Source organism: Lactuca sativa, chromosome 4 (assembly GCF_002870075.4).
Source record: "Lactuca sativa cultivar Salinas chromosome 4, Lsat_Salinas_v11, whole genome shotgun sequence".
NCBI lineage: Eukaryota > Viridiplantae > Streptophyta > Magnoliopsida > Asterales > Asteraceae > Lactuca > Lactuca sativa.
Genome location: NC_056626.2, coordinates 311,727,677 through 311,751,147, shown reverse-complemented (window position 1 = coordinate 311,751,147; position 23,471 = coordinate 311,727,677). Strand labels below are relative to the sequence as shown.

The 23,471-nt window shown below is 35.6% G+C and overlaps 2 protein-coding genes across 9 annotated transcripts; one reads left to right on the top strand and one right to left on the bottom strand.

The window, feature by feature from the left end:
- The first annotated feature begins 748 nt into the window (after positions 1-748).
- Positions 749-3,982, top strand: LOC111881208 (uncharacterized). Its single transcript, XM_023877617.3, is given in 10 exon segments — positions 749-870; positions 958-1,084; positions 1,398-1,542; positions 1,768-1,858; positions 1,984-2,176; positions 2,256-2,484; positions 2,552-2,683; positions 2,781-2,848; positions 2,928-2,989; positions 3,510-3,982. Coding segments are annotated over 9 exon segments (1,176 nt in total). The 5' UTR covers positions 749-870; positions 958-971; the 3' UTR covers positions 3,653-3,982.
- A 2,662-nt stretch (positions 3,983-6,644) lies between these two features.
- Positions 6,645-13,763, bottom strand: LOC111881214 (disease resistance protein RPV1). 8 transcript variants are annotated; one of them, XR_006190958.2, is made up of 6 exons: positions 13,142-13,763; positions 12,168-12,917; positions 10,243-12,059; positions 9,977-10,116; positions 7,989-8,386; positions 6,647-7,802 (listed from the first exon to the last, which is right to left on the bottom strand). XR_006190958.2 is itself a non-coding variant. In XM_023877647.2 (5 exons), exons 3-5 carry the CDS (start codon positions 10,989-10,991, stop codon positions 10,048-10,050), a joined length of 681 nt encoding a protein of 226 aa, XP_023733415.1. In that variant the 5' UTR covers positions 10,992-12,059; positions 12,168-12,917; positions 13,142-13,763; the 3' UTR covers positions 9,792-10,047. The 8 variants fall into 7 exon arrangements, 3 of the variants coding, with proteins under 3 accessions (XP_023733415.1, XP_042757358.1, XP_042757359.1); XR_008231933.1 differs by lacking the exons at positions 6,647-7,802; positions 7,989-8,386 and having other exon boundaries at positions 9,792-10,116; positions 10,243-10,289; positions 10,427-12,059; XR_008231932.1 differs by having other exon boundaries at positions 6,645-8,386.
- Positions 13,764-23,471: the final 9,708 nt, after the last annotated feature.

Here is a 23,471-nt window from a genome sequence, read left to right as displayed (position 1 = left end):
ATATATATATATATATATATATATATATATATACACACACACACACACATATCAAAGTTTCCAATCATCAAATACTTAATACTGCCCAATAACTTTACTCTATATCACGATGATTAAATATGGTAATTAAAGACTTAAAATATGATATCAAATTTCATAAGTCATAACAACTTAGCAAAACATAATGTGGTTTTTTTATTTGCAATATTTATGCCCTTTAAAGGGTATGCAATATAATTAATAAATTTTGAAAGTGTTTAAATAGAATGAATAACAACCAAAGTTATAAATTGAAACAACTTATCAAACCGCATAAACCGCACAAACCGCCCGCATGAAACCGCACCATATAATGCGGTTTAGAGCTTTTGTGGTGCGGTTTCCAAAAAACTCAAACCGCATATGCGGTGCGGTTTGCGTTTTCAACTCTAAACCGCACCGCGAACACCCCTACCAAGGACCTAAAAATAAAATAGTGTTTGAAATATAGTAACAAATAAGGGAAAAAATGAAGCTAAATAACAAGATATAAAGGGTGTTTGACTTAGCTTTTTAGAGACCAAAAGTTCTTTTTGGAAAAGTTGCAAAAAGTCAGATTTTTCTGATTTTTCCAAAAAATTGGTTTTTTTTATATTCAAAATCCAAAAATAATTTTTAAAAATGTTTTTACTAAACATCTTTTATTTTTGCCTCAAAAACTAAATCAAACACCCATAATGACTTTTAAACACATTTTTTTTTCCAAACCTTTTTTCCTAACCCATTATTGGTTTTTTGCTCGTGGTCCAATTTAGGGTAAACTATTCCGCACCTCGTTACCAGTTCAATCTCCCTTCGAATCACAGCAAACTGTTTTCAATTTTTATCAAGGTAAGCGTTCAATGTATTCGCAAGGTAATATTTCACTACGATTTGCATAAGAAATCTTAGTTCTCAGACCAATATGATGATGTTAAGGTAATTCGAAGAGCATGGAAGCGATCTCAAACTTGCCATTGCCTGATGCATTTCTTGAATTTCTCAACGAGAACGGAATCGACCCTTCAATTTATACTGCCACTGATTCTACACCTCGCTATATTAGGTAACTTCCCATATCCCATTTCCTAGGGCTGCTGTTCTTCATTCTAACTTTTTCCTTGCAAAATTTTATCTTACTCATGGAAATTCCTTCATGATATATGTAATTTCATATAAATTTCGTTGAAATTGAGTGTGCGCTAAAATCTAAATCCAGTTCAAAGAAGTCCAATTATGACTTCTTAAAGTCAAACAAACCACTTCTTAACAAATAATCAAGATTTTTCATGAGTGGAATTCGAACTATACAAGAGCATATACGCAAATTATAAAGATTGACCATCAAATCCATCTATCTTCTCTCGTATTTTCTTCAGATTAAAGCCTGGATGTGAGGAGCAACTTGAAGCAATCGAAGCTGACATCAAATGTAAGCTAGAGAAAGTTGAATGGTTACCCAATTTTTATTCTCTACCACCTCACATTCAGATTGCTAGCTCGAAGTCATATCAAGAAGGAAAGGTGATCTTTCACATTATCTTCACTAATTACTACAAAAACGAGTTTCATGACATTGAATACAATTAAAAGATATGTGACGTAAAGAACAAATTGTATACTATTGGTTGTAATTTCATGACATTAACCTATCTACCACACATTGTTAACAACCATATAAATAAAAAAACTTTCAATTTCTTCCCATTTCCAAATACATATTATGGGTTTTCATAAAAAAAACTTCAGATATATGGAATTGATGCAGCATCTGGAGCTGCAGTTTCAGCTTTAAACATCTCACCTGGAGACCATGTTCTTGATCTTTGTGCTGCTCCAGGTATATATTATATATATAACTTATGATGAGTTGAATTATGTCTCAAAATTCAAATCTCAATTAGTTTATATTGTTAATTGTTATCTAATCCATTAAAATAATCACATTTCTAAATTTTTCACAAGGTGCTAAACTTTGCATGGTGTTAGAACTTCTTGGAAACTCGGGCTCTGTAACTGGTGTTGATGTGGCAAAACATCGGTTAGCTGCTTGTAGAACTTTAGTCCAAAAATATAAACTTGGTGATAATTGTCGCCTCTTTGTAGCTGATGGAGCTTCATTTTATCCCAATTCGTGTTCATTCTGATTTTAAATCAGGTAAATTTCTGCCAAAAGAGGCGTATTACATTGGAATTGAAACTTGTGCTCACAAGTTTTTGTTGTTTTTAGTGAACAGGGAATTTGGTGTGGAAAAAGATGAGTTTTTGTACAAAGAGTGGACATCTAGGAGGCCTTGGAAGGAAAGAAAAAGGGCAAATAAGGAAATCAAAAATGGTTTTTTGGAATTAGTTCAAGATCCGGAGTTGATATATTATGGGAGGTGTTCTGGGGTTGTTGGAATGAGTAAGATTGAATTATTTAAAACGGTTTCAAGCCATGAGATTTCACAATATGGTTATGATAAGGTATTTATATATTTATTTATTTTGTTGGTTTGTGTTAAATTTCGGTTTTTAATTTTTGAAATATCAGGTACTTGTGGATGCCGAGTGTACACATGATGGTTCAATTAAACACATACAAAAGTTTGAAAATTGGGGGTGGTCAACCATGGAGAGACGTGTCTTGGATGCAGAGAGAACCGATGATTTGACTGTTCTTCAGGTGGGATGAGGAGGGCATTTACGTCTTTTACACATAGCATTATTATTATTATTATTAGAGTTTTGTATCTTTTATTGACATGTTTGACTCAATGCAGTTTCGGCTTTTGACAAATGGTTTCAAACTATTGAGAGTTGGAGGGAACCTTGTTTATAGCACTTGCAGGTATAAAAAAAATCAATATCTTACTTTGGTTTGACCGGATGTTGACTATCGAGTTTTCTTGTAATTTTTTATGGAATAGTTTAACTCATGCTCAAAACGAAGACGTTGTTGAGAGATTTCTTTCTTTGAATCCATGTGCCGGTAATTTCCCTCATCTTTACTGTATCTGACATGCATTTTGGACTGAGACTGAGACAGATGCCAACAGAACAAAAATTACAATCTTTTGTCCCATCCAAAAATGCAAAACAAAGTGAGACAGGGACTCGCTCTCGACCTTGCGTCTATACGAAAGACATAAACGCCCTCCTCATCCTCATCATCGAAAATAGCTCTAGAAAGCTTGTCCCATACAGTCTTGTCCCGTGTAACAAACGCAGACTGCGTTTGTTACACAGGACATAACCGGACTATACAAGCTTCCTAGGGCTATTTTCGATAATGAAGATGAGGAGGGCGTTTATGTCTTTTGCATAGACGAGAGATCGAGAGCGAGTCACTGTCTCACCTTGTTTTGCCCTTTTAGATAGGACAAAAGATTGTAATTTTTGTTCTGTCGACATCTGTCTCAGTCCCAATCCAATCCATGTCAGATGCAGTACAAACTGTTGTATTTTATTGTTCTCAAACGTGGCCTTACATATTCCTTTGAGTTTTGCAGAGTTGTTGGTGATAGATGGTTCCGAATCTTGGCCATGCAAGAGTGGAAGGATACCAAAGACTTTACGTTTTGATCCGTTGACTTCTAGAACGAGTGGCCTTTTTGTTGCCAAGTTCACAAAATTGGCAAAAGATAATATATGATGAAGGGGTTGCAACCTACACTCGAAAGTAGTGAGTGATGTTCATCTTGGGTCTTGCAAGTTGTGCCAAATTTGATGGCGTGCAGTTGATAGTTGTACCACAAGCTTCATATACTTGTACCCTTCCTTGCTTGACCAAAAATTCTCCATGTTGTTCATCAAATTGTAGAGTAGCTTGAATGACTTTGAAAGGTTAAATTAACAATAGAATTAAGTAGTAAGTTAGTATTTGATATAATGGAATAATAATAGCATTTTTCATCCATTTGATTTAGAAAAATGATTTGTTTTGTTCAATGAAATGGAATCGATAGGATCATGATTTCTTTTATTTTGTTAAACTTCATAACTTAGGAGGGAGTGTTTATTATTATTATTATTATTATTATTATTATTATTATTATTATTTAAGATTCTAACTAATATAAAATATTTTAATTTGTGTAACTTCCAGGCGACAATTTTTTAAGGTGTAAGAAATAGTAATATTAGTTAGAAAAAAATTACACTATTGGTGCATGTGGATCACCAAAACTCGTTAACTATAAAACCATCTACGCATTTGGTCCCTCTAGTTTCAAAATTTGTCTGCCTAGTCCTTTTGGTTTTGGTTGATTACGTCTGATCATCATCTATAATGGTATGCAAAATTGTTAAAGAGGTACTTCCACTCCGTCCCGAAGAGTAACTAGGACCAATTAAGTCACGTTTTCATGTTCCAATTGAACACTTTCCGTTTTTGATTATTCTCTTTACCAAACATATGCGGATCCAAACCCTCCTTGATGAACTTTCAAACACTGGACTTATCGTACACCTTCCTCACGTATTCCCTCACATTCCTTGGAAGAACGGACCATAATGTTAAAAATAATTTCTAAAATTTGTGTTTCGTTAAACTTGATTATTGCTCAACCCTACTATGAGAAATCCTTCTTCTTTGCAGATGATAACGTTGAAGAAGCTAATAGGTTTTTTTGTTGGATGAGTTATGACGATACAAGGACGACTAGCTTCATCAATTTAATTAAATGTGATTAGATGACAGGGGAACAATGAAAAGACGAATATACCCTTGTGTGATGGACATGTGGGCTCAAATAACGTCTAAAATTAGACATCGTCAAGCAAAAGGACAAGCCCTGTAATTTTTTAAAGTCACAAGACCAAGCGCGTAGACGTTTTCATAGTTATCTTTACCAAACGATTTTTGGCAAACCACATGGATCATTTGTGTTATTTTGCCTAATATATATATATATATATATATATATATATATATATATATATATATATATATATATATATATATATATATATATTTTATCGTAGCATTGTACTTCCATTTTTATATTAAAGATGGTATTTTTTTATTTTATTTTTCTTGTTAAAACATTGTATTTTACAAAAAAACATTTTACACCCGTAATTTTTACCGGATGATTGGAGATGGTGACAACTCAACAAGCATTAATATTTTTTTGTTCCATCTTTAAGGAAAAAAAGAATGAATTATCCTCTTTGAGGTTTGGAGTTTAAACCTTTAGTTAAAGTAAAATGAATATCAATAAACTAATCATATACTACATAATATAATAATTTAATATAGCTTGGGGTTCGATTTTTGAGGATTTCTTTCCAAAATAAAAACATTCCAAATTGATTTGGTTCGGTTTTTGCTAAATTGAAAACAACACCATCAGTTTTTGTATCAATTTCTTTTTTTGTTGGATCGTTATGGATAAATATTACCTTCTCTGCTCTTGGTTGACATACTAAAATAATGTAAAAAAGATCATTGAAATCAGTATCGTCTTCTTGAGTTAAAGTTAATGGAAAGATAAATACTAAAGCAACCGACTTGAAACCGAAAGAAAGGTCGTTTCAAGAATCTTTTCATCACCTCCTTTGGCTGTTATTGGTTTTCTTCACGATTCGTTCCCTCTTTTAAGTAGAGAGATGTTCTTGCGGCGAAGAAATGGTCCTATCCAATAGTAAACTTCGACAACAAGGACCGTTTTACTTGTCTATATAGCCACATCTAACCTTGTACTTATATGCAATACCAACGTAAGTCGGGTAATGCTCACAATGGACTTGCCTTTTCGGCTAAGTATTGCGAGCATGCCTTTTCGGCTAAGTACTTGACTTAAAAACCAGCCAACTAATTTAATTCAAGAAATAAGATTTATACAAAAAGAACGAATTTTCTACCCCTCTAACTAGTTATTAGCATCTGAGAGTTTTAATGACTGAATTGTCCGCATCTCTTATAGGTTTCACCGCTCTAACTAGGGTATCCCTTGAAAAAAAAAGTCAACTAGAAGGCAAAATCTAGCTGGTAAAAATGGCACACTAATGTACTTGAGCCTATTTTCTAAGAACGAGAAACGATTTTTATGCTATAAACTAATTTAAACATTTTTTTTAAAACTTTACCCTCAAATCCAAACACTCTTCTACATAAAAACATTTTATATAAATGTACTCCTTAATTCCATTTATGTTGAGACTTAAACCTTTGACCTTAAGGAGGGATGACAACACCAGAAGCCATTTGATATGTTTCACCACTGTTAATAACACATGATCAGAAACGTGAATGAAGAACATTTTCTTTAAATATCAGTTATCTAATAGTATAACCGACCAACAATATTTTGTGTAAAGAAAACAAGAGAATGTTTGTCTTAAGACTATAACAATGTATTGATTAATTCAAAATCAGTTATCTAACAATATAATTGATGAAAAATATCTTGTGCCAATAAAACAAGAAAACAGTCCTCGAATCCTGAGAGTTATGTTCCATTTCGTAAGCGAGTGTTTAGTGTGAAGTACTTCCATTTGCCCCTCCTCCAATTGCGGACTCCTTGTCAAAAGAGTTATCAGGCGCAAGGGAAAAGATACATGTCAATATTTTTTTTATTAGTATAGATTCAATTATCTATTTATTTATAATTTTGTTTATATTTATCTCAAAATTTTACTTTAAAAAATGCTTAATGTTTACATTTTGATATACAACACAATTATTTAAAATATGTCAATATTTTTTTTATCAATATATATATTGAATTACTTGATTATTCATCATTTCATTTGTATTATTTCAAAATAATACTTTTTAAAAAATTAATATTTATATTTTTATATGTAATTTTTTTAGAGTAAATTACACGAATGGTCCCTATGGTTTGGAGTAATTTACGCGTTTAATCTCTAACTTATTTTTTAACTCGGAAGGTCCTTACTGTTTGATATTGTTATGTGCTTGATCCCTACTATTTGCTTTTGTTACACGTTTGGTCCCTGTCTTACCTAAAAAGACTATTATTTAAATACAGAAAAATGATGGAGTATGTAAGGTAAGGTGAGGGGGTGGTGTTGGGGGTGTGTTTATTTAAATAAATTAAAAAATGAATGACAAAATAGTTTTTTTAGGTAAAACAGGGACCACAAGCGTAACAAAAACAACCAGTAGGGACTTTCCGAGTAAAAAAATAAGTTAGGGACCAAACACGCAAATTATCTTAAACCATAGGGACCATTCGTGTAATTTACTATTTTTTTTATAATCAACCGACAAAACTGCAAAAATGGTCCCTGTGCTATGCAAATTTTTGGGGTTTTAGTCCAAACCCTGAGTTTTTTGATTCATGGTCCTTTTGGAGTAGTTTGTATGTGAAAATAGTCCCTCTGAAAATTGAAATGACTATAATACCCTTGGGTTATTTATTTTTCATTTATTCTTTCATTTTTTTAATTTAATATTTATTTATTTATTTTAACAATTAAAAAAATAGAGGACCCACCTCTCTCTCTCTCTCTATATATATATGTCTCTCCCTCTATATCATAGTAGAACTAAACCTATCGTCATCTACATTGTAACTCATACATACACATATACATACTCTGAAAATCGATTATGCAAAAATTGGAAAAAACTAAACACCTCGACAAATCATTTTTCGATTTTGTTTCTGGGCCAAACTAACACCAACCACATCAGTTGGACATCCCTGACGCAATTGGTAAGGTAATCTTCCCTTCTTCTCGTTCTCCTCAAGGAAATGGCGAATCGGAAGGCAACATTGCAGTGGATATACTGGAGACACCGAAGGAACTGATTATGTACATGGACGTACCTGGTTTATCCAAATCCGGCATCCGGGTAAATGATTAGTTGATGTAATTTTAAGAACATTAGGGATTTAGAGAGATCAACCGAAGTTGTGTGATTGTTTGTTGTATGTGACAGTGGAGGATGAAAAATTATTGGAGATGAAAAGAAATGGGAAGAGGAAGCGTGAGGAAAATGAGGTGGAACCAACCCTAAACCCATAAATAAAATATATTTGCCATTTGTGTGTTCTTCAAGATTCTCGTTGATGGAAAATTAGTGAATCAATCCTGGGATGTTGGAAAAACGAGACGACACCCATGGTGCTCTTAGCCAACCCATCTACGTCACCGGAATCAATTCTAACGCCTACGAACCCACTACAATCTCATCCTTTCCTCCTGATGTTTCCAGCTTCGCCACCGGTCATTACCAATATATCGTCATTACTTTTCAAGACCACGTCTGGTCTTGCGGCTACAATGTTGAATCACAACTTGGTTGTAACGTTGATTCCCCTTAGGTATAATTTCACTTTTCACATACACTGTTCATTTTTTGCAATAGAGACTGCAACTATTGGAATCGATGGTTCTATATGTATTTCCCCTGGAAATCAAACAGGGTCAGTTATGTGTAGTTTTGGAATCAGAATCACAGAATTATTTGTTTGATATATGTGCTTTTTCTAAATTTTTAGTGTTTATGTATATGAAATGGGTACAGAGATGAAGAATATGCGGCGGCGGCGACGACGACGACGACGCTGCCGCCGCCGCCGACGAGAGAGAGAGAGAGAGAGAGAGAGAGAGAGAGAGAGAGAGAGACCCCAAACTAGGTAATTATTTTATTTTTCTAAGTTAAATAGAAAAGGCATAAAAAAATATCAGAAGGGCATACTAGTCTTTTCAGTTTACTGAGGGACCAAAAACGCAAAGAAACTAGTTCAAAATGACCACCAATCCAAAAAAATCGTGATTTGGACTAAAACCCCAAAAAAATAAATACCACAGGGACCATTTTTGCAATTTTGTCTTAATATTCTAAAAATAAACCACCCAATTAAAGCATTGTACTATCAATTTTTTTTTCTCATTAGAACATTATACTTTGAAAACTCTGCCCAATGATAGCATTATACTTTCAATTTTTTGTATTAGAACATGGTACTTTAAAAAATTTACTCAATTATAGCAATGCAAATTGCTATAATTGGTTGATATTTTACATTACATAGATGTAACAGAAATAGATGAAAGTGGAATGCTATGAAAAAAGAAACTAACAAAAGTATCCTGTTATTTCTTGCATTCAACCCCATTTGACCTTGTAGGACTTGGGTTTTGTTGCTGTATGTATATAAGAGAAGAATAGAGAGAAATTTACTCAAGTGTGTGTTTCATTAATTTCTCATCATATCTTTCCTACAAGAGTATTGAATATAGATTGTTATGACAAAAAGTGAAGAGAAGAGAAGGAAACTAATCAGGAGGTATGAATGCATGGGGATACATGCATTAATCAACAGATTTTCCATCTCTATTGTCTCTAGCAAGCCTGAGTTCCTGAAATATGTCTTAGAATAGCAACATACATATTTTATTCATATGTTTATTAGAGAATCATACTTTCATTATACTTTGAATAGTCCGCCAATTATAGTAATATCAATTAAATACAAAGCAATTCCTAGTCTTTTAGGGTTAGGCAATATGTGGCAGCTCTGTACTAAAGTAGTAAGACAGGGGTATTTTGGTCATTCTATTTAGATTAGGTCGGTTGTGTGAGTATTAATAGGATGTCGGGATTAGGAAATTGGCATCTTGAAGCGTGTTTTGGTGAGAAATCACTTTGGGAGAGATCTTGACCTCTCGAATTTCAAGAATAGTTTGTAATCTTCCATTTCTATCTTCAATCATTTAATAGAACCTTTCAATTTCAGAAGTTAAACACTAGTTTGTACCAATTTCACTGCTATAACTGGGTAGATTTTTTGGAGTGTAATGTCCTAATAGGAAAAACAACTGAAAGTGTGTAGATTTTTTTAAAGTAGAATGCCTTAATAAGAAAAAGTTTGGAAGTACAATGCTGCAATAGAATGAAATGAAATGAAAGTCGGATGCTATAATACACAATCAAATGGAAGTACATAGCTATTTCTAGCATTTAGCCCCAACAGTTTTGCATATCAAAATATACCTCCCCATGGTAATTTGTTGGGATTCCACCCATGTTATAACTGACAGTTGGTAAAAAACTGGAATTGGCTCTTAATTTGTAACACCAGAAATTTGAGAACATGTGATGGTAGGTGATTCAAGTGGAACATAAATGTGGTCCTGTTGAAAGAAAGTATTATTAAAACAGATCATGGATGCAAAATTTTATTAGTAGCACAAGTCCTATAAAACTGATGGGATTAAAATGATCCCATTAAGTTGTTAAAAATAAAGAAGTTAATTTACCATAGACAAATGACTAGCTGCTTGATTCAGGTAGTTAACATGAGACCCTACATTAAGATGAACCAAGTTATATCAGGATTTTCAACTTAACTCTAACTGACAAGATGATCCAAGTCGTGGCCGATTTTAATATGTACATCTTTCAACAAAAAAATGCTCTTCGGAAGATGACTTATGCTTGTACCTTGTATATCCAACTCTTTTAAACATTCAAAACTTCCAAGTTCCTCAGGCAATTTCTCAACTCGAATACAATAGGGGAGATGGAAATATCTTAGACATTTCATCTTACCGATGCTATTCGGGATTCCTTGTAAAAATTTACACTTCTCTAAACATTCCAGTTGTCCTCCAAGATCCTCAGGTAACTTCTCAAGCAACGAACAAGAAATAAGCTCGAGAGATTTCAGATGTTTCAACATGCAAATGCTATCTGGAAGTTCTTTAATCATTGTACAAGATAAAGCTAGACTCTCTAATCGGCCAAGATCCTCTGGTAACTTCTCAAGAAAGCAACAGAATCTAAGTTGGAGAGATTTCAGATGTTTCAACATATCCGGAAGATGGCTAATCTTTATATATGAAAAATTCAGCTTCTCTAAACATTCTAATCGGCCAAGATCCTCGGGTAACTTCTCAAGCCACACACAAAGATTAAGTTTGAGAGATTTTAGATGTTTCAACATCCAAATATTATCCGGAAGATAGTTAAGCGTTGTAGACAACAAAACTAACTCAACAGCCTTCATTGACTGGTCAAGGTTCTCAAGAATATCGCCTTCTAGTTTAAACTTTCTTAAACGCCGTAACCCACCAACAATTCCTAAAAAAGTCTCAAGCACACATACCTAGAGAAATAAGCATCTCATGATTTCCAGTCAATGAAGGTCGATCTTCTTCATAGAAACAACTAAACTGAAACTTTGGCAAGATATTGTTGGGATGAAGTGGGCAGCTTTCTATGGACTTTACAATGATATGTAACTCAGTTAAAGGATCGGCCTCAAACGATCCATCCAAACTACAAGAAGTATAATCCTCGAGTGATTGTGATTCATCATCACTACAAGAAGTATAGTCTTTTTTAAATTAAACAAAAAAGAGTTAAACCCCAAACAACCACTTATATCTAGGTGGGCAAGCTTTTTAAGACATCCGATGGGAGTGTGAAGTTCTACCAAATTACTACATTCTTTAAGATGTAACGTCTTGAGATTTGGAGTCAGCCCAAGGTTAAGGGTCCTCAACTTTGAATGACTAATTGTTAGATACGCGAGCTTTTCACATTTATCGGCCATGTGAAGTTCTTCAAAACAATAACAACTACTGAGATCCAAATTCTCGAGATTCGGAGTCATCCCAATATCAAGTGTCCTCAACTTTGAATGATTAATGTCGAGCTTGGTCAGCTTTAGACATTCACAAGCCATGTGAAAATCTTCCAAATAGCAACAATTATTAAGATCTAAAGACTCAAGATTTGGAGTCAGCCCAATGTTAAGGGTATTCAACTTGGAATTAGAGAGTAGTAAGGACCTGAGATTTAAACATCTATCGGGCATGTGAAGTTCTACCAAATTACAACATTCAGCAAGAATCACAGTCTCAAGATTTGGAGCCAGGCAAAGGTCAAGGGTCCTTAACCTTGAACCTTGAAGGTCGACAGACGTGAGCTTTAAACATCCAATTGTCATGTGAAGTTCTTGCAAATCAGCACAACGTTGAAGAGACAATGTCTCGAGATTTGGAGTAAGCCCAAGGTCAAGGGTGCTTAGCATTGAATCACTAAGGTCAAGGAATCTGAGCTTGTTGAGAACCTAATAGAAGCGAAAAAAAAACAAGATGAATATTGGTATAATAACAACGAAACAGATGTACAACATTATAATGAATCATGGACAACAATCAATCAACAAGAATTATACCTTTCTTTCTCCCCCTTCCCAAAGTTGAACGATCTTACTGTATGTCATCTCAAGTGCAACAAGATTAGTTGCTTGAAATGTTTTGGGTAAAGACCTAAAAGGGTAATTTCTCACTTGCAGATATTGTAAAGCATTTGGAAAGTCTTGGCTAACTATATTAAATTCGGAAATATAGGGAAATGGGAGAAACATTGAAAGAAACCTAAGTTTCTTCATCTTTCCAAGACCTTTTATACCAATATCCAGATTGAATCTCATGGTAGATCGTATACATCTTGTTGCTTTAGTACCCTGTAATCCAAAACAAGTCACCATGAAATTTAAGTCATAACAAATAAACTTAATCCTTACCAATTCATTAGCCAATATGTCTTCAATTTCTTTGTTAATCCACAATCGGCTATGTTTGTGTGCAGCCGACGAACAATATTCCTGCCCATTTCTAAAATATGGTCATGCATGTCCACCCACTCATAATTAGAATTACCATTAATAGTTATGAGAGATTTTTGTTGAAGAACTCTTAAACCATTTCTAGCATGAAATCCACAGCTTTCAAGCGCTTTGATTGCATCATCTTTCCACCAACCTTTCATGATGCATGCAACATCAAAATCAGTTCCTAAAGCTGATACAACTTCCTTGACCCAGGTCTCCATTCCTACTAATTTTTCATCAACGTTGAAACTGACAGATCGTAGCTCTAGTGAAAGCTCTTCAACAATTTTTTGGATGAATTCAGCTTCATGCCTGTATTTCAAAGAAGATTCAATTAGCTTGCTCAAAATCCCTACATGAAAAATAACATAGTCCCTATAATCATATTCCATGTTTAATTTTTAGACAAGACTCAGAAATTGAGTTCAAATATGACAATCTAAGATGTCAAGTACGAGCATTTGACATCCAGGGTAAATGTAAACCATAAATAAACAAGATACAAGATTATTGGAAAGATTTGATTTAGGAAATACCCGTTAGCGGTGTTCTTCAACTCCCACCCAGAGCCTCTCTCCATTTCCCAGCAGCCTCTTCCTTTTCATGTTTAGGCTTTAGCAAATGCTTCCGCTACTGCCCCGCTTTGTTTGCGGACTTCAGACGGCTCTACATCATAGAAGACGGGATAGGCGGTATGCTCAGTGGTGCTGTGACATTCCATTATCTTCACAAGTTCATCCAAGCATCAACAAGAAGATGCATAGTTCTTGGAGAAAACAATGATGTAGAACTTTGAATCTTTAATGGATCCGATGAGCTCATCACTTATTCTTTTCCCTTTCTTGATTCTCACGTCGTCCCTGTATGTGTGAATACTTTTCTGATGAAGAGCATGATAAAGATGATCAACGAAGTTAGTACGAGTGTCTTCACCTCTGAAACTCAGAAACACATCATACTTGAAGCTCTTCTGAATGGATGAAGTTGAAGAACAAGCCATCGAAGGTACGATTTATATAATATCAATCAGTTTATGCGAAACGATTTCAAACAAACTAGATGAATCGAATAACCCTCGGTACAATCAGAACAATGGGTCTAGCACTGGTTGTGTCAACGTGATGAAATTGTGTGGAAAAGCTATCGAATTTGCGGCGTGTTTGGTCCAAAAAAACTGAGTAGGTTTCCATAAAAGACCATTTGACTTTTTTTTCTTTAGGGTTAAATTTTTTTACAAAGGCAAAAAAAAAAGGCACAAATGTTATTTTAAACTTTTCGTTTTGTTGTAAATTTGGTCCAATTATTTTGGATTTTTTTATAATGATGATTTTGCTCGTTTTTTCTTTTTCAGTTTTTTGATTAAAATAAATAAAACACAAAATATAAAACCAATCTCTCTCTCTCTCTCTCTCTCTCTCTCTCTCTCTCTCTCTCTCTCTCTCTCTCTCTCTCTCTCTAAACTAAAACCCATCACACCTACCTTGAAAACCATTTCCAACCAAATAACTCTTTGAATGTCGTCTAAATGTTGCGAATATCAAGATAAGTGTTCCCATAAAATTTCTTCCCCGTAGATGTTAAGGGTAGGTCCATCGTTGACATCTGCTCACTGTAACATCCCGATGATGAGGTATTTCCAAATTAAACCCTAAGTATGAAGATTTATTATATTTAGCCCTTGTGTATGAGAATTGTTGCAAAATGGCTAATTGACCCGAGGTCACGTACGCTTAGCATACCTAGTGTACACAGGGTGTACGAGCATGATCCCCAAACCATAATTTTTAGGGTTTGGACCCTATTTAAACATCCTTAAGTCCCCAACCTACCTTCTTTCATCAACCTCCAACTCACCTTTGTCCCCAAACAAACCCTAATCCACTTTTGAGCACTTTTGAGCTTTGTGTGTGTGTGTGTTTTGGTTACCTTGAAGAAGCGAGGAAGAAGAGAAGATCATCTTGGAGGAGTAGGACTCTTTGGATCCAGAATCTCATCACCATTTGGCATCACTTGGAGGTAAAAAAACTTTGAACTTGATGAAGCTATACATAGATCTAAGTTAGCCATGAAATGTGTGTCCTTTTGGTCCCATTAGTTTGATATTTTGAGTATGAGCAAAGCTACTCCAATCCATTTAAGTTGTCCTTTCAGACGTTTTGAGGTGTTTAGAAACATAAAAATGTAGTCTTAATCATTTTCTTCCCTTCCATGCATGAGTTACAAGGTCTTAATGGGTTAAGTAGTTAAGGTTTTTAGTGTTAACCACTTATTGGTCATGTAAGACCATAAAGTTTGAAACTTTATGATTAAAGAAGACATTTGGGGCTTGGATTTGGTTTGGGACGTAAGGACTTGATGTATTAAGCTCTTAATGAGAGATGGGGCTAACCAGGTGCGTACGTTGGGCGTACCAAATGGTACGATGGGCATACGCGATCAAAGCCCCAACTTCTGGGCCAAGCAGAGTATCCCCCATGTACTCGGTTGGGTTGACTCGGCTGGTTTATTGACTTTGTAGTTGTTATTAGTCGAGTATAAGAACAAAAATTAGAGTATCGAATGAATTATGAACACCGAAAGTAAATATGATCTGGATGGCTCAATTATGCTTTAGAAAAGATATAAAGAATGTTTTAGAGAACAATAGCGAAAGCTCAAAAAGTTCCTCTAACTTTATACCTATCACCTATTTATTGGGAATTTGGGATACCAGAAGCATACAAAAATACATAAGGGATTAAGCGTTAAAGCTTCGACATACAGACACCCCTATGCAAAACATACAAGACTGACTTCGACACTAACACAAGACTAAGGACGTTTCGACACCTCACAACTAATTTCGACCTCAACATTCTCCCCCTTTGTGAACAGTGTCGACTCATAAGTCATTAGCATCTTGTCCGCTTGATGTATAACTTTTCTTATCTCCATATACCACACGATTGTATTCCTGATCTCAGCTTTATCACCATCATTGTTCCTTTTGAAATTATTCATACAAACTAGAAGATCAGTATACTTAGAGTTGGTATATTTTTCTACGTCACAAACTTGAAACAAAAACTTTGTATTCTTCCCTTTCTTATCCTTTCCAATGAATACTACTCCCATCAGTTTCATGCATATCTCACCATCAGCAAAAAAAAAAAAAAAAAAAATTACTCTTTTGATCTTTCAAAATTGATTGAGGCACAGAAATTTGTCGACCCATCGCAAGTGTAAGCTCCACATCTGTCATTGCAAGACAAGTATAGTAATTGTCAATACACAAATATATGTATGTAAAGCCAAGCAAAATATCTTCTTTGTTGGTCAATTGAAGCTTCGAAACATTTGTACATCTCAGGATCTTAGCAATATTGATGAGATCATTGAGATTTATCAATGGAAAATCTGCTACTGAAAAATCGAAAGCAACATTGTTTGCTCGAACAACATCTAATCTATAATGCTGCAACATCCCTTCAAATAAAACATCCTTTGAAATGTTGAGAACCCTTACAGCCTTTACCAATGACCAAATTTCCTCCTCTCTATTACCCTTGGGCCCACAGTGTTAGTCTAGATTGCCTTTCGGGCCCACAGCTAGACCTGGCAATGGGGCGAGTTTGGAGCGAATCGACCTTGATCCAAACCCTTTTAACAAATTTCAAAATCCGATCCAAACCCGCTCCGTGACCCGCAAGGTTTTGAATAGTCAAACTCATACCCTTATCCACCGAATCGACATATATCCAAACCCGCCCCGTAACCCATAGGTTTTTTGAAAAATCAAACATATTTCTCATAAATCTTAAAATAACATTTATCAAATAAAACAAATGTTGATTTAGAAAACACATTAAGTACTCGAGGACTTTCGATTGGAATTAAACTCATTATTATAGTAACTTCTGATTGATTTTTGACCGTCAATTGCATTGATAAATAATAGCAATTAAAAACTTTCTTTCGGTTGATAAATGACTTTATTGATATAAAAATTTAATTGATGATTACTTGATGGAATCCAAATGAATGACATCATGATTCTTAGTAGATGATTGGAAGTCTAGAAATCAAGTCCTCGAGACCCATGTAAAAACAGTTTAGTCTTTGGTCTTTTCTTTTTGGACTTTCAATTGTAATTAAAAGTAAACTTTAAGTAGTATAAAATATAAATTTATAATTTTAAAATTTATAATTCTAAAACTTATACGAGGCAGGTTATAAATGGAGCGGATCAATGATGATCCACACCTGACCCTTTTAATAAAAGGGTTAGCGGGTACGGGTCGTTAACGGGTAAACGGATCAAAAACTATGTTCCTAACCCATATAATTGTTAAGGGTTTGGATCGGATCAGGGTCAAAACCCGCTCCATTGCCAGGCCTACCCACAGCTCACATCTGGATTGCCATCGAGCCCACAGTACGAGTCTCCCTCAGCTCGTATCTGGAATGCTCCCAAGCCCACAGTACGAGTCTGGCATCCTCCGCCTGGCCCTCAACTCGTATCTGGAATGCTCTCGGGTTTGTATGTTACCGCACGGAGCAATATCACCTCAAACCACCCCACATAATATATCGACATATAACATAACTACTGAGCATGCAGATAATCATATAACAACACAGGTAGTCCTACAGACCTACCTAACTGGCATAACCACTAGCATGCAACACTAACTCATACTCAACATCTAACACTGCTAGGATAACATATCCAATGGGCCGACCTTGGTTCCTTAGACCCCTTAGTATAGTGAGGTAACTCACCTCGCAAGTAGTTTTGAGATACTACAAATCTCTGACTGTTGTCTCACCGGGAATCTTGAACTGTCACATAATAATAATAAATACTAAGTTAATACCCAGCATTACTCCCTTGACTAAGTGTCCTCATAACTCATTAAGTCCATTCCCTTTTGTTGGGTCAAGGTCCCACACCAAGTCCCTAACTTGAAAGTCCATACACATAAGTCCACTATTGGCCCAATTTACTAAATTGGGCCCAACCTCCTTATTGGGCCTAACTGTTGGGTTTTGAGCATTCTAACACTTCCTAAGTGTACATGCAACCCTAAATACCTTGGATCTATGTTTTCTCTATTATACATGCAAATAAGAACATCCAAGGTATTATCCTAATCTAGCATACAAAAACTATGAATGTAACAAGATAGAATACATACCTCTTGATGTAGCTTGATGTCTTCAAGCTTTAAGAGCTTAGCCCCAATAGTGTGGAAGCCTCAATTGGAATCACAAATCACCAAGACACCTTGGAATACTTTAGAGAATATGGATGCTTGGTTTTCTCTTGTGAAATTGGCTAGCCCTTCTTAGTGTATCCACACTAGTGCCCATTTCACCAACCAAGGACATCTTAATATAGTATGGAGACTAGGGTTAAACCCATGACCTTTCATTTCATATGATCCATGGGTTAAACACTCCATGGACTATCCATGAAAGCTTAGCCCAACCTAAATGAACTTGGCCCATTCCATATATACAAGAGTCCATATTTAATTAGTTCATTTTGATCACTTAATTAATTCTTGATCAATACTAATTAAATAATATGATTCCATATTAATATATTAGAACTTATAATATATTAATATTAATCATAAACATACTATTCTCAAAAGATTATCCATATAAATTGTGTCGGTGAAGTGCAACCCAAATGGACCATGCCGGGTCGGGTCAAGTACATACCAAATATAGTTATGGACTTAGACATTAATCCAATAGTGTCCCACTTGGATAAGTCTAAAACTATTATTGTGTATGACTTCAAACCTAACTGGAAATCGTAGCTCTTAAAGCCGCTGTCAAACTCTGACCTTGTAGATGAACTCTGACCTTTGTCAATGACTTGTCCATTAGATAAGGGATCATATATTCCTCCATTCTAGATATCATATGGACTGAGACATGTATTATAATCATTCTCTCTGTCCATTTGTTGTTTCCTGATTTGCGATTTATGACGACTGACTAATTGAACAAATCAAATCAGTCCTGGCCCGGCCGCGCACTTCCATTTGTCATCATCAAATCATCGAGGGGCCCACAGATATCGCTTTTATCCCGAAGGTAAAAGGAACGGATAAACTTCGACTCATATGGCTTGTTCTACTACTTGTTGAATCATACACAAAGGCACGTTTTATAACACTGAGTTACCGTATGCGTTTTCGTGCAATCAATGTACTATCAACTCATAGTAACAACTCATATCTCTAGGTTTGAAGAATATAAGATATTATCGTCTCATGATCACTCGTGATAAAATCCATGAAGTGATTCCAATGAGCGCGAGTTGAATCCAATACTCAAAACTTATGAGCACTCATGAGTGTTGTAGCCCTTTGTCCAACACCTTAGACCTCTACAAGCCAACGCATGACAGTCTTAATTCATATCTACTTCCAACATATGACCGACTGTGGATGGTTTGAATAACTTAGTCATTCTGGAAGAATAACCCAGTTTATTCGGGAAGTCAAAACATGCAAAATGAAACACAATAATAATTGAATCCAATATGGTATCAACCCTTTGAACATAAATAAAACACCTTTTATTTATCACCATATGATTACACATTATTCATTGTATACTGTTTCAGCTATCAACTTTATTCTTGAATTTAAAACAATAGTTGTCCCATGCTCCAAGCATGTACACTATGTTTTCTTAAACACTAGTCATGCCACACACCAAGTATGCATACTATGTTTGTCTATGATCTTTACTTTGTGAACTAGATCAATTGAGCATAGCTTCAATGATTCTCTTTTTACACTCCCAAATCCTTACTGCAAATGCAAGAATTCCAAATTCATGCCATTTACTGAAATCTGTTAGATTCTAAACTTATATGCATTGATACTCTTGTAACGATTATGCACAAACTCACAAAGACTTGGCAACAATCATTACAGAGTATTCCAAATGAGATCAACTCCTTGGAAATATCCTTCTTGCATTAAGTTTCCTTAATCTTACACAGATTGAAAATTCTAACTTTGAAACATTTCCAGATTCCATTTTGACTATCACTTCTGAACAAGAGTTGCCTCCTTACAGATTATGTCAATATGGTCCTTCCAGAATTATCACTATACTTCCAATTGTCCTTGAGTAAACAATCTTTGGTAAACCTTAGATTGTCCTCGACAATTGTTTAATCCTTTTAGTCATATCCAGTTCTAAACCTTTTCCCTCCTTAATGCCCCAGGCATTTGGAAAATTTTAGAAAGGATGAATATAGCACATGTAATCGATCCTATATCCGAAGCATATGGGACACGATTCATGATGTCTCACATAAAGACTAAACCAGTCTTTTGCTATACCATTTCTGATATGTGCATATTTAGTGTGTATTTAGTATAGTTTCTTATTCATATATTAGCTAAATTATCGCATATTATGGACAAAAGGTACTTAAAAGTGTTAAATTATGTTTTTCAGTCCAAAAATGAAGTTCGGAAGCAAAAGGAAGCAAGAGAAGCGGTTAGAAGATTGAGAGTGGAATGAAGAAGGAAAACACTGAAAAAGAAGCTTCTACTCGTCGAGTCATATATCTACTCGACGAGTCCGGTCGAAGAATCAGAAGGATAATGACTCGGGATCCCAGATAGTTATCGCAATACGTAGAATGTGAGAGGGACTCGACGAGTCACCACTTGACTCGACGAGTCGAACCGCTTATTTAAAGATAATTCCACAGATCGAGAGCAGGAAGTTCTGGGACGATTCAGAAGTGCTTAGCTGCGAATAAGAAGCCAGAAGAACCCTAGAAGTCGACCAAGGAAGCTAGAATCCAATTCCGGGAGTAATTAAGGCATAATTCCACCATTCTATTTGTTTCTTTTGTTTTGTCAACATGATTAAGCAACTTGAACTTATTTGTTTATTGTTATTTACCTTAGTTATGAGCTAAATTCTTTAAACTTCTATTTGGGGATACGAAATTGGTAATATGGTTTGATTCTTGGTAGGATTAATTCTATGTTGGTTAATTTAGTTATTTTAGCTTGCTAAAGAACCTTGTGTATGAATGATAATTGATTTTCTGTTAATAGGGAGATAATTAATTAGCATGAACATCTATTAGTTATCAATCTCATATGCTTGGTGAACACTTTTAGTCATATGTCTAGTGTAATGAACATGAAACTAGGATTAATAAGAAAATCAAGTAAATTTATGTGCAAGCTTGTGAGATGACCATTAAACAAGAAGTTAATTAAAAGATAAATTAATTAGCTATTGCAAGTCTAACTTAACCCGAATATTATATCTAGTAAATTTAATTGAAATAGACAACTGGCCATTGTTTAAATTGATTTATTTGCTAAGGATTAATGAAGTGAATACGGAATTAATCAATTGAATCGGTAACTAGCAAAAGAATTAATCCATTGCACTTTTACCTCGAAATCAACCATAGGATCAATTAAGTTGAACTAAATAGAAGTACTTCTCCGTTATTGAATCTAGTCAAGTCTTTGTTTTCTAGTTTAAGTTAGTAATAATTAGTAAGTTTCTAGTCTTGTAAAACTAGAGAAAACCCCTACTTATTAGTTAAATTAGATAAATTAGGTTTTAGTATTTAATTTGCCGTTCCCTGTGTTCGATACCCTACTTGCTTAAACTATACCACAACTGATAGGTTCACTGCCTTTTGTGTGTTATTTGATAATTAAAAGTAGGTTTAAAACTAGTGGGTTTTACACACATCAAGTTTTTGGCGCCGTTGCCGGGGAACGGTTCTAAAATTAATAGTAAAATCTAGTTTAATCGATCCTTTGTGTGGGATTTATCTTACACAAAGTTATTTACAAAGCAAATCAGTAAGTAGATTTAGTTTTAATAAAATTTCGTTTTTAATAACTAGAAATATTTATTTTCTGTTTTGGCCTTGAACTCGCCGAGTGCATTCGAGCAGACTCGGCGAGTCCATCGCTGTTTCAGTCTTTATTTTTTTATTTCGTTTTTATTCCTTTTACGCGTTTCGTTTCTTTTGTTTCGTTTTTTTTAGCTGTTTCATGACCCGAGGATCGGACACACCTCTAGTACCACCTTTGGAAGACCCGGAATCCGCACTAAAGAGAAGCAAGGGAAAAGCCGTAGGAGAAACCGCAACTTCAAAGAACTCACCACTCAAGAATTTGAAATCCGTTTTCAGCAAGAAGAAAGGCAGCAAATCAGGAGTATCCAGTGCCTCATTAACAATTGAAGAACCAATTCACGAAGGTAGCGAGTACGAGACCGATTCTGAAGAAGAGTTAGCTATCACTATGGCTAACATCGATGAAGTCCCCATGGGGGAGTGGAAGAAAAGGATGCGTGATGACACCGGGCCGGGACTTGTGCAACCCGCAATTCCCGCAACCACTACGTTTGAGCTAAAGGGCCATATTCTCGCTCAACTCAAGGAGATCCCTTTTTACGGAAGAGATCATGAAGACGCTTACAAGCATTTGGACGAAGTAAATGATGTGGCCGACTACTTCAACGTGCCTAATGTTCCACGCGAGACCCAGCTTCTTCGAATGCTCCCTGTCACGTTTAAAGGCACTGCGAAAGATTGGTTAAAATCACTTCCTCCCGGATCGGTCACCACATGGGCCAAAATGAAAGAAGAGTTCATTGACCATTTCTGCCCACCTTCCAAGATAGCCAAGCTAAAGAAAGCCATTGCCAACTTCGAGCAACAACCCGGAGAATCTCTTTATGAAGCTTGGGAAAGGTACAAGAGCCTACTTAGAAATTGCCCACACCATGATCTAAATAGCCAACAGGAGGTCTCCATCTTTTATGATGGAGTTAATGTCACCACAAGGCAACTACTCGATTCACAAGGCCCGCTCACCCGAAAGCCACCTCCGGAAATAAAGGAATTGATTGAAGAATTCTCTAAGCATTCTAGAGAATACCACAATCCGAGGAATGAAGTGAGTCGTGGAGCAGTAAACTCGGTGAACGATGGCATGGCGGCGGTAATAGCTAAACTCGATAGCCTAGACCGAAGAATGACGAAAATGGATCAAACGATCCATGCTATTAGGGTAGGATGCGAAAATTGTGGCGGCCCCCATCTTACCAAGGATTGTGATCGAGACGAGAATGGAAATAAAAAGGCTCAAGTATTTTATTCCAGTGGCGACAGATACGATGAAGACTGGAGGAAGCCCAAGAAGGAATGGCTCCCATACGAAGAGTATAAAAAGGCTAAGGAGGAGAAATACAAACAGAGGGAGAGGGGATTCTATCAAAAGGAAGAGCCGGTGGCGGAAAAGAAAGCAAATTTAGAAGACATACTCACAAGATTCATAACCGCATCCGAGAAAAGACATAATGATCACGATGTAGCAATGCAAGAAACCAGGAACATGTTGAGGAATCAGCAAGCTTCCATTCTCAACATTGAGAAACAGCTGGGACAGCTTGCACATCAAGTGAATGAAAGAAGACCGGGTCAACTTCCGAGCAACACCGAGCCCAATCCAAGAAAGGAGAACGTGAGCATAATAACCTCCAGCAGTGAAGAAGAATTTACAGAAACACTAAGAGTCTCCAAGAAGAAGGCAGGGAAGGAAGAAAAACCAGAACCAGAAAAACCCGACCAGACTCGCCGAGTCACTCTCATGGACTCGACGAGTCCAGTCGGGAATAAAGACACTGTCAGTTTCCCAAAGCCATACAACCCTCCTTTGCCATACCCAACCAGAGCCATGCCTGCAGAAAAAGTTCAAGCCTATAGAACCTTCATGGAGCATGTTAAAGCCTTACAAGTCAATTTACCATTTGTGGAAACAATGCTCCAAACTCCTAAATACTTTAACTTGCTTAAAGGCC